Source organism: Pundamilia nyererei, unplaced genomic scaffold, assembly GCF_000239375.1.
Source record: "Pundamilia nyererei isolate P.nyererei 1_Seehausen unplaced genomic scaffold, PunNye1.0 scaffold00016, whole genome shotgun sequence".
NCBI lineage: Eukaryota > Metazoa > Chordata > Actinopteri > Cichliformes > Cichlidae > Pundamilia > Pundamilia nyererei.
In genome coordinates this window covers 3,504,101-3,516,547 of record NW_005187417.1, presented here as the reverse complement: position 1 = coordinate 3,516,547, position 12,447 = coordinate 3,504,101, and the positions used below count along the sequence as shown (strand labels likewise).

Sequence of the window (12,447 nt, the reverse complement as noted above, 5' to 3'; positions counted from 1 at the left end):
AGTAATCAGTAAAGTAACGGGATTACTTTTTTGGGGAAGTAATCAGTAATTAGTTACTGATTACTTTTTTCAAGTAACTTGACCAACACTGCATATAATAAGAATGCCTCACCAACGGTGCTGGATGGCTGCACTGATGCAGCTCTATCCAGAGACTTCTGCTTCTTGTCTTTGTCCTTATCCCTGCGTCTATGGCAGCGGTGATGGTGGTGATGGTGGTGGGCTCTGTCTTGGCCCTGGACCTGGCCCATCCCTCCAGAGGACTGAGCCTGACCGGGGCGTTCCAGGTCATAGTCCTTCAGCCCGACATCCTGGTAATAGTGCTGTGGTGTCAGCGAGGATGCTGAGCGCTTTATAGGACTGAGGTCCACAATTGGCTGAGAAGGGAAGACAGATGTGTTATGAGACTAGAGCGCGTGAAGCTGGAAGTAGTTGTTTTTACCCAAATCAATTTTAGTAAATCACCAAAAATATGCACAACACACAATGAGACAGCCTTTTGTTTAAAGACTGACATTCGATCCCATCTACTCAAAGCACAGATGTTAAAAAAATTAACAAGAAGGAACAAAAATCTGTCACACAACTTGAAGCTACTGGACTTCACTAGCAACTCTGTTAGTGAACAAAGAAAAGGTGGGGGTGGTGACACTGGCTTTGTGGCATTTTATTCTTTTCCCAAGAGGGTACATCTAACTTTACAAAGAATGTAAATAATGAGTCAATTACTACAAGGTTAGCCTCAAATTAAGGTTGTGGCAGCTTGGGCTGTCAAAATATCAAGTTACTCTGTATTATTGTGGCTAAAGAAATTTATGATCAGGATTATATCTGGGAAAAAGTGATTTTGTTTGTACAGCTTGACTTTTTCATGGTGTTTTGTCTCTTTTTGTAAATGAATTATGTTAGAAATGCCTGTATAGAGGAGATGAGAAAGTCAATAACTGTAACTAGCTAATTACAGTGTCTTGTGCTTTTGTTTATTATCCACTGTTTTTAAATTCCAATACATTGTGAATACCCAGTGCCCAAGTGACAACTTATTGTATCGTTTTTAGCCATCAGGCCTAAAATTTAGTTGCTTGTTGCTTTGCTTTACTCCCCAACCAACAGCTATATCTTAATCTAATTACTCACATGTGAAGATGATCCAGACACTCATATTTTGCCAAAATATGGCCATGTACACCCAAAGAGAGTTTACCTGTGCTACATTCAACCAAAACATGCTGGAAACACAGTACTGATGTATCAGTAGTTGTGATTAACTTTACAGAGACATTAGTATTATAAGTATTTATGTCTGTGTCTGCCTGATTAAAATAATTTTCCTTTTTGCTCTGTTTTGGGTCTACCGTACCAGCGCCTGAGAAAATAGGCTCATTAGCTGCTTAGTGAGCCATTATTTTTTTACCAGACAGCCTATAATATATAGTGTTTGAAGCAGAATTATAAAGAGGTGTGTTACTTTAAATTTGCACAGTCATCCTTAATTTTCCCTGAAGTACTTTGAATAAATGCCTGGAGGACAGTGACACTCTCTCCAACAAAGTCTTACCTTACTGACCAGTACAGCTACCAGGTAACTTGTGTGATAGGAAGCTGGAACAGCAGCTGAGTTACAACCCCACCTGCTGGTTACTGTGTAGATTTTATTTAATTATTTTAGCCAATCAAAAACATTGTCTTTAATCATACTGTAAGCCCACTAAAAACAGATAAACACGGTTGGTGGATAAACGTTTTTTTCTTTCATTTCTTCTTTATTTTTTTGTACATTGGTTGCTGCTTTCACAGGCAGGAATAGGTTGGACGTGCTGTTCTTTTTGTTCCTACCTCACAGTCTAGCCTGTAGCAACAGTCACACAACAATATCACAACACTGCCAACAAAATAAAATCTAAATCATATTACCAAGTCAGTTTATCTAGTCCACAGTCTTAAAATCTTACCTCTTAGATTAGTGGTATAATCTCTCAATTCTTCCTGTCTCTATTCACACCACTGGAAGAAACAGTGATGTGATAGAAAGGTTTTCTGTCTTTTAACAGAGAACATGCCTTCAACTAAGAGGCTATAAAAGATTCGATTTTGTCTGGAAAAATAAGATTTTAAGACCAAACATGACAACAAATGACAGATAAAGTTGGAGAAGGTTTTAAAAAGAAAACCTTTTAGATAGCAGAAAAGCAGCAGTACTGTCTCAACCTTGTGTTTCTTTTTTAAAGATCACACTAACTCACAAGCAAAAACTACACACTAGATAACAACACTTACATACATACACCCATTTTTACCAAAGTGTAGTACTGTACTGCTGTAACAAATACTGAAAAGCAGGACAGAGTGCTTGACATACCTCAGTTAAACATACAAATGCTTTTTCTGGGTATGTTTAACGGCTAATACTGGGTTTTAATGTGTCTACTGTGTCTATCAACAGTCTAATGGGATGAGCAGTTATTAAACTGTGAGGTGGGGGTCATTTTATCAATGATGGTGGGGAGGGTGTGAACTCCTGTGATGAGAGGAGCACATGGAGGTAAACAGACATGAGAAAAGAAGAAAAAGAAGAGGGTGTGGACAAGAGGAGGAGAGAGGAGAAGAAAGAGAGGTGTGGCACAACAGGTGGTACATACTGCCAGGTGGGTCCCAGGGGCGTGGCGAGGGTGGCTCCGCTATCAGACAGCACACACAAGAGGAGGTGGGCAAAACATTAGCAGTGAGCATCGAAATCAGGAGAAAGGGAAGACAGAAAAGGAGAGCAGAATCTGAAGAAGGATGAGTCAGTTGATATTCTGCATTATATTTCTGTCAATGAAAAGACCAAAACCAACAATGTGTTCATCCTGCTTGTCAACGCACACATGTGTCATCATTACCAGACGGAGACATCGACTGTATGGAAACTAACACAAAATGTGGTTTTTAGTCATTTTAATACTTAACGGCTGTCTGTATGTGGACAGGAGGAAACAGTCATGTGATAGAAAGTCTTTCAAACTTTTAATACTGAAAAAGTAAAAGGTTAGATTTTGTCTGGAAAAACAACAAATGGCAGATATGTGTCATTTGTATAAAGCCACAAACTTTACAGGTGTGTAGCTGATATCAGGCGCATAGCATTAGTTTTATACAAGCCATGGAGACCAGATCAGCTATGTCAGCTGATCTCAATGACAACACACTTTTTCTTTCCTTCTTCACATTTAAATGGCAAATCTCACATCAATGCCACGTCTGTTGTCATTGATACCCACTTTGTTTTGTATAGGGGCCTCACTGCAGCTCTCTCTGCCTCTGGCTGCAATATCATGCCATGCCATCAAGTCGAAATTATTGCAGATGGAATAACAATCTTCTTTTTGATCAAAGCGATCCGGACTCCTGACTGAAATGAAGGCTGAGTTCAAAGATGGATGTAGTAGGAACTCACTGAATACTTTGGTCTGAGCATAAGCATGGTGATGGGCACTGCAGCTGGTGTGAATCATGTCCTGAATTTGAAATTAACTTTGCCCATATGTGTGGTGGCTCACAGTAGCGTATGGTGTTCAGGTGGGAGGAGAGGATCTAACAGGGGGGAGGTGCTCAAAACCAGGCTTAGGGGTGATGAGAACAATGTCTTATAACATGTTCTGCTCAATCTGTTGCCAGTCTTATGATTTTTTTGCAATAAGAATAAGGTGCAGTCAATGTGTTCAAATGCTTTTAAAAGACAATTAAGTAGAAAAGTGTACAAAATTGTCTCTTTATCATGTGTTCACATTGTTCTGCTTTGTGACTTCCAAGAGAAGCTGCTTCTTCTGTAATGTTGCCTCCTTGGAGTATTTTTATTTACCACAAACTCATGTATATTTCACTTCACTAAGCCCTATTGCAATCAGCACCTCTGTATGTACACCAGCTACATTTGACATTATTTTGTGTCTTTAAAAACATTAAAAGAGCATCAAAAATGTGACATTTGCAGTATTTACTCATACTTGATTAATCTTTGCTCTAAAAACAAGTATTAGAAAAAGTGTTAAATATTAATCTATGAACTTGCACATTGTTGGGTTTGATCCTTTGCAAAAACGTCTTAACAGAAATGAAAAACAGAGTAACTCCAGCCTGGTCCGTTAAAATAGAGAGAGCGTGAGAAATCCAAATGCAACATAAACATAAGGAAAGCACATGTTACGTGTTGTGGAAGAGAGCAGAACGACAGAGACAGACACACAAACGCAGACAGGCAAACGGCAAGGCTAAACTGACAAGATCTGACAGGTGGAAAAATCCAGAAACACAGAAATGATGGACAGAAAATTTATCTTAACATGACATCCAAATGCAGCAGCCACGAGCAGCTACTGTAACTCACAAAAGTGAAATAATTAATAATGGTTGTTAAAAAAGTGCATGTCATAAAAATGAACAAATTAGTGCAGTCACGCAAAACTCAGACGTTCTTGTAGGTGAGCGTGATTACAGTAAATATCATAAAAATGTAAGAAAATTAGACCAGTTTTCAACTAGACCAGTCAGCATCAAACTGGTTTCCGTGACAACAAGCCAGTTTGATTTTTATGCCAGCTTTTTCAATCTGCATCGCAAAAACAAAAACTGAAAGATACCTAATTTTAATGTTATATAATAATCATGCAGCATATGGTTTATGACCTTTTCTAATATAACTATGTAAAGTGTTAACATTTGTCTCTAAATTGACTGCACTACGGTCACATGACTTCACCACCTAACCTCCTATGTTAGCTATGATATAGCTTCTCATTCAGCTGGTTGGTAGCAGACCTATTTTTATGTTCTAGAATGAAATGCGTAGTGTATTTAATGTAAAATCTTTGAAGTTTACATTAAATACACTTATCAATTCATGCATTTAACAAAAAACTCGCTGTTTTAGCGACAACTGAACTGGAGTAACTGGTGCAAAATGTCAAATCATTTCTGGGTTTTAAGACCCATCCCTGCAGCACTCTACACTCATAGAAATGCATATTATAAAATACTTTATTTTAGTGTTTGGTCGCAGGAGATATAAACTTAAAGTTAAACATCTTAGGTAATGTGCTTAGCTGTTTCCATTCAGACATTTACAAAAGAAAAGCATTACTGTCATGTCTGTGCATTATGTGAGCTTTTAATATCTGAGACGTCATATCTAAGGTTTATCTATCACTTATCTTTAAAAGAGACTTCAAGCTTGTCATGCTTTAAGAACTCTCAGTGCTGTATCTCATCTGGTTATTGCCTTGGTAATATCATTGCCTTTTCTACATCAGTACAAATTAACAAAACCTTCTATCGCATCAAAGGTAGAGTAAATTGTTGTTTCTACACTGGATGCATTTTAGTTAATGGATTTGGTAACGAGCGAGCTATGATCAAAGTACAGAAACCAAAAAATTAGACACAGTATTTTATAGTTCCAAATATTTTTGTCCCTGCCAGGTGTGATAGCTCCTCTCAGTTAGTGTGAAGCTGCTTCCTGTTAACTAATTTCCTCTATCTGCATATTTATTGTATCTTTTATTCTTTACACATCTCCATGCTGAATTTCCTCCTTGGTAAAATATCTGAAATTCTCAGGGGAGGTCAACAGGCTGAATTGATGCGGACTGACAGAGAGCCACTGCTTCCGGCTGCATCCTCTAACCAGTAACCCTTCAGCAGCCCATCAGCCTTTTTCAGTCCATTTTAGCTAAAAAAAAAAATGTTGCACAATTTCTGGACTAAAACAAGAATCTAGAAAACAAAAAAGTATTGTAAGATTCTTCCTGTGAGTAGTAAAACAAGAGGCATGACCTCATGAGCACCAGAGAGCTTACGTAGTATTCAGCATTTAGTCGGGGAAGAGAGGCTGCTCTGCAGTGACCTTCCAGGCTGGGATATGCCTCTGCATCTGAAGTGTTCTCCACCTGCTTCAGTTCAACCTGTTCCTAAAGGAAAGACAACACAGGCATAAGTGCATATACTTAGAGTGTATGTTATATAATAAACATTTTAATGACTGTGATTTTTTTACCTGAGGTCTTGTTAAATTTTGCACATCCTCCGACTGGCCTCTCTGCAGCTTTCTTCGACTTTTGGGCCTCTGTGAAGCCTGAGAAACATCTCCAGACTGGGAATGTTTTATGGCAGTCCTGTGGTTGAGTCTGTGCAAGAAACAAAGACTCTGACTGTAATATCGGATGCTGTCAGCGTTGCAGTGTCAAGGAGGTTTTACTTCAGGTCTGTAGTTTAATTCCAGTCATTCTGAGCCTGCTGGATTCAGATGAACTCATTGATTTCAGTTTGATTTCCTCAAATAAAACTGTAAACAATTCAAACCCTGCTAGGTTATAATGGCCAGGGATGTGGTTGAATATGAACAGGAAAAAGAAATCAAAATAACTCAATCTGGCTGCCGTTGTATCTGGTTTGCCTGCAAATGTTTCACAGATCAACAGTTTATGGCTTTTTCTGAGCATCTGTTTGTGCAACGTGCATCGTGTGGAGAACCCCGAACAATCTGAGTCAGCTGTCTAATGAGGGAGTAATTCTTTGCAATGATATTCTTTGCAATGCTGATGACTCCCAGCTTGTCATTCCTTCATTTGGAACGACATAGATAAAGTCACTTACATTGTGTCCTTGTTAATCAAGGTGTTGGTGTTGGTAGCTGTCGAGGCCTCTGGTTTCTTTTCAGGCTCAGGTGAGAGGACTTGTTTGGGCCTGGAGAACGGTGGTTCTATTTCCTGTATGTGAGTGAATGGCAGTACAGGACGGAACAAGGACCCCAATTTACTCTGGAGAAAGAAGGATAGCATAGAGTTGACAAAACATCAGTGGAGAAAATATTAAAGCTAGTATAATTATATTTAAATCTACTTATTAACACATCTAACACGTACAAAGGTTAATGCTATAGACTATTTTTTTCATCTTGATTATGAGCCAACCATCATTTCCTAACAGGGCATGTATTGAAACACGTGTTCAGAAATAGTTCTCCGGGCTTCTTGAAAGACACTGAAAGCTCTTATTTGGATGTTGGCAGATGATCCCACACTGCTTCAATACTGTTGGGGTCTGGGCTCCTCTGAGGCCGATTCATGACTGATAGTGTTTCATTGTGTGTTTTTCTATCCAGGTATGCTTTTACTGCACTGGCATTGTGTTTGGGATCATTATCCTGCTGAAAAATGAAGCCACTCCCAATCAAGTGCTTTCCAGATGTTAATGCATGATGGATCAAAATCTGATGTTACTTTTCTGATTTCATCAGATTTGACCACACCCCATACACCACTGGCTTAAATGCAAAGAAACTGAGCAATGACAGAGCCTTTAATGTGTTTTACAGATGGCTGTAGACACTCACTGTTGTCCTCCAATTGTCCGTTTCCAGTGCAGTGTAAGTGTTTTGCTAATAGTTCCTTTGGAACAGTTTGATATTGGGCATTTAGTGGGAAATGGGATCGAATTATGTGTTTTTGTTACCGATTGCTAGTAACAAAGTGCCTATACATACAACTAAAAACATAAAGAAGAAGGGGCGGCTCAAGACTTTTACACAGCAACGTAAATGTAACTAAACAAAACCAAAATCTGTAAAACCAAAAGACTAGGTGGTAGAGTTCTGTGATAATTCTCATCATTATAGACGACACTTTCAAACAACCTGATTTTAAAAAAATCCCTTTTCTGAATTCAAATAGCAGCAGCTTTGTTTCTTTCCCTTTCCTTTTACTTGAATCCTTCAATTTGGCAAATATCAAAAATCAATGTGTCAAGAAATACTCTGAAGACAAATCTAAAAAGGACCAAAAGACGGAAGGAATTCAAGAGGCAAGGATACCAAAGAAAGGCGAGCTTTAATTTTAACATGAATAAACAGGAAGGAACAAAAAACCCAGAAACAGCCTGAAGCAAACAAACAAAAGTGAAGCTTGGCAAACAAAAGCATGGGAAGTGACTAAGGCTGGATGATCAGGAAAAACTACACAAAAATAATATAACCTCACAATGACTTAGAATAAAACTGGAAAGAAACAATGGAGATGAACACACAGTGGGACGCAAACAGGTTGGATAAAGAAGAGGGTACACAGGCTGCTAAACAGATGGACTGACATCTAACCAGGGGAACAGGGGACTATAAATACACAAGGAACAAACATGAAACAGGTGCAACCAGTGAGGGCAAGGCAGACAATGGGTGTGACCAAATAGTCTCATTTGCTTAGGATTTTTTCTAACTGGATGAAGTGAGCTGGAGATAATAACGCATGGCTGATTTTTGCTTCGTGATGTACCTGAGGTCCATCTGAAGAATTCTGCTGCTGGAGTCTCTTAGCACGATTCTGCTTATAGAAGTCGTAGATCATTAGAGCCGCATAGACTTTCCCCACAGTCAGCTCGTTATCTAGAAGAGACAAGTGAGAGACAGTTCCTCCAAGTAAGCAGCAGATGGCGACAGAGGAGCAGCAACTCGGGGGTGAGACTGCAACAGTTTGCAGCAGGATTACTCGAGCAAAACAAAAGAAAACACACGGCAACAAAAACTAATCATCTTATGAAGTAGTTAGTACACAGTCCACTAGTGACTAGGTAACCGTACAGTGATTTTTAACTTTTTATGGCGAGTATGTCTTCACAACAGATGTGTTTCTCTTTAATGTTCTCACCACAGTAGACACCTTTTTTTTAACTTTAAAAACTAAAATCTGTATATCTCAATAACAGAATTTATTTTATCATTTTAAACTGTTTGTTTTCTTTAATCTAGCCTAACTTTCAAGCTCAAGCAAGAGTGATAAGATAGAAGGAAACAGCCATAGCAAAAACAAAACTTAAAAGGTAAAGTGAGTAAAAATAAAAACCATATAACCAGCAAGAACTAGTAAATCCCATCAAAACCCGCACACAGCTGTAGCTCACATTTATGCGGCGTCACCAGCAGGTCCATGGTCTTCTGTGACAAGTTGGGCCACACTCGGTTTATTTCCCTCTTCAGGTCAGCATCGCACAAACGCTGTGCCAGCAAGCCTGAGGATGAGCCCACAAACATGTCACATCGCATCTGCACCAGAGAGTTCAGCGCCATTCACATTCACATCAAAGCTGTCAGGGCAGCTGCAAGGGATTCTGGCTTTTGTAGTTTTAGTCTCACCAGATGCCAGCTTGATCTCCAGGGCTGTGCGAATCAAGGCCATCAGGGTGGAGGTGAAATGCACTGTGTTGTCATCTGCAATTGGCATGTTCATCTTCACCAATCGCTACACAACAAATTAAAGGTTTGCTTATCAATGCTGGATATATCTCATTTTAAAAGATTAAGAAACACCAGAACAACAAAGATTTGTTTTCATTAACTGGTATGATGATCTACAGTTACATGCTGTGGCAGCAAATAATGATTCATGACTATGTTATTTAATATAGACATATAGACAAGAGATGCCCATCACAACAGGTAGAACAGAAAAATGCAGCAAATGCATCGACTAGAGAATCGTTAGTGCGTAAAAGAGTAAATATTTGGGGTGAGGTTAATAAAATAATTTTTGACTCCTATGTTTACTGTAAAATTAAAGTAAAAATGCAAAAAAAAATATTTGAAAAAAGATAAATCAGTCATCACTTTGAATTATTTTAGTCCATCCAAATAAAGATTCACCCTTTTTGCCACAACCTAACAGCAGTAAACAGAGCCTTTTATGGCTGCTGTCGTTGCTACGAGACTGCTACGTGGCACAGTTCTCCAAAAACCGAAAATATGATTAACTTATAATGCTAAGCACTGTGAGCCTTCACTGCTGTTGCTGCTGCTGGGAACATGCAGCAGCATGTCCTTCGTTCTCGAAATAGTCACTTAAGGAGGAGAAAGGAAAGGTCGCTGGTTGGCACGCAGCTCTTTAATCAGTTTGACAGAAAAACCAACCATCAAAATGTTAATGTGCTGAAAATGCTGCAAAAGATAAAAATCAAGCCGGTATTTTCTATGTGCTTATGGTCTGTGGGGTTTATTCCTGCTATAATGTCCTAAAAACACTGAGCAAGGAACAGAAGACGGGGAATTTTGTTTAAAAAAATACACAAAAAAGGTCCTCGCTTGGTGTATTTAACTTTCACTGAAGCTGCACATTAATTTTATCTGAACATTCAAATGCTTTTTTGCCATAGACTGTACATAAAACTTATACACAGCCATTATCACTCAACAGTTAATGAGATTATTTTGTGAAACTTCAAACTCAGCAATTTTGCTGTTGCCGTATTGCCATTTCAAAACTGGATGACTGAGTAGCAGAGCTGACTGAAACCAGTGTTTGAGATGACACACTTCCTTTTGCATTCATAGGAGTTCCCCCTGGTGGTCACAGGAAAGAATGCAGGTTTAAGGCACTACATCCATCTTTTATATACATTCTATGGTTCTGTGGTTTCACTTGTCCTCCATCACTTTAGGGCTAAATTACCTTATAGTTACATTACAATAGATACTTTTTTCTATAAGGAAAAAAAGTCCAAGTCAAATTTTAGTAAAATTAAAAACTGCACCAACTTTCACTCTGTATTTTTCTCCTACTTGTTCACACTGGACCTGTAATGGTTCTATTTTCTAAATAAAGAATCCAGAGCACCATTTGACTACAGTGATAAATTATTATTGTTCTATGTGAGAACAATGTGAATCTGTTTAAATTGGAAATTTGTTTATAATAGAGCTTCCACAACCTCAATTTGCCAGCACCATCAAAATGAGAATATTGGTTGGTTTAAACCAGTCAACCATTTCCAATCAGCTGGCTTCCAAACCTTTTTTTAATGATAAGTTTCTTTGTCTTGAAACATGAAAGAACAGGTCACTGCACCAGCATAAAAGAAATTAAATTTCACTTAGTTCTGGAAAGCCTTGCTGACATAATAAACTAATTAACTAATGATGACATTGATTATTACTTTTAATAGTTTAATGGCAGATTCTGAGGATTTGCTGCTTTTCTCTGTTTCATATTGTTCAAAATTGATTGTATTTAGAATTCTAGACAAAATTGGCACTTATAATGCAAGCTTCAGGTCCACTCTCAATACTTTCAAATTAAAAAGTATTTAAAATTGCTATTAGTAGCAATTGCTTGGCAGCGCTAAATATCAAATTTTAAAAAACAAACAACCATTTTAAAGAACGTTCACTGAATTAATTTTTCACCCATTGTAAAAAAGAAGAAACCAGCCAGCATAAATCCATGCCAGTGCAGCAATGCAATGATTCATGTACACATGCATTGATGAATATATAATAGGGGTGGTGGAAGCATGCATGTATTGCATGTATGACTTTGAACTGCAACTGGAGAAAGTTCAGAGACAGCAGAAAAACAGGAAAGCTATAATCGATGGTTTTCACTTTCTTCAAGTGAAATGGACACAACACAGATATACAGAAAGAAGATGAAGAGATGGAGCGATTAGAGGCGAGTAAGAGGGGAATGAGGAGGAGGAGGGGGCGTTAGTGCCTGGACTGTAGAAAACATTGACACATATGAAGTCTTGCTTCTGTAGTTCTCAGAAACAGACTGAATAAGAATAAAAGCTGAAGACACAAGATGAAGAAACACACCATCAAAAAGGTGCTAGATGCTGTTATGCAGAAAACATACGTGCAAAGACATAAGCTGCACATATAGACAGAAAAAGAAATCCTCAGAGAGGATACAATGTCAAAAGGGAGAGTGATGCTTTGCCTAAAGTCAGAACATAAAAGTGTAAACTAACGGGTAACAGGGACAACTGTGACTAGGATGATAACGCGTTCTTTAGAAACAAAGGGAGGTTAACAAAGAGTGTGATCAACAGCAAAGTGGTGGGAGTGAAGAAATAGAAAAAAATGGAAATGGGAAAGATAAAAATGCTAGCCTTGCTCTCAAGTGGACCGCTGCTCTCGCTTTGTTCATGTCTTTCCCTTCCGATTCACAAAAACAAGAGTTATATTTGGAGATGCAGCCACGTCAGACCCAGACATTTTTAACTGGGGCAAGGGCAGGGCTGCTTTAAATCTGATTCATTTCGACAGTTGCGCACATACTGGAACCACTCACATTAAGTCTGCATGCTAAGAGGTTAGCAGCCAGCACAGGGACTACGTGAGGATTGTCGAGGTATATACATATACTTGACTCCCACTTGAGAAGGATAAAAGGTGTTCTAATCACAGGACACATGGGAAAGGCTCTCTTTTATTCCGTTCAGTGATAAGATGATGGTGAAAATGTTTTAAAATGACTCATTTTGCAGGAATGCGAGATTCTTCAATAAATCCTTTTTAGCACATGAATCCAGATGGGATCCTTCAAGAAAAAAATCGCTAAATATTCTCTCTCTTTTTACAATTTTTTTTTTTCATAAACTAGTAGTGATGGGATTTCCGGCTCTTTTTAGAGAACCGGCTCTTTC

General features: G+C 38.5%; 1 protein-coding gene across 1 annotated transcript in view; it reads right to left on the bottom strand.

The window, feature by feature from the left end:
- Positions 1-12,447, bottom strand: part of cacna1bb (calcium channel, voltage-dependent, N type, alpha 1B subunit, b) — a 233,897-nt gene that overhangs the window by 7,493 nt on the left and 213,957 nt on the right. The window contains exons 42-49 of the mRNA XM_013908920.1: positions 9,161-9,266; positions 8,929-9,036; positions 8,304-8,413; positions 6,631-6,794; positions 6,032-6,161; positions 5,835-5,945; positions 2,640-2,678; positions 113-377 (exon numbers count right to left, since the gene is read on the bottom strand). Of these exons, the coding sequence (XP_013764374.1) occupies positions 113-377; positions 2,640-2,678; positions 5,835-5,945; positions 6,032-6,161; positions 6,631-6,794; positions 8,304-8,413; positions 8,929-9,036; positions 9,161-9,266 (1,033 nt within the window). The remainder of the gene's footprint in view (positions 1-112; positions 378-2,639; positions 2,679-5,834; positions 5,946-6,031; positions 6,162-6,630; positions 6,795-8,303; positions 8,414-8,928; positions 9,037-9,160; positions 9,267-12,447) is intronic.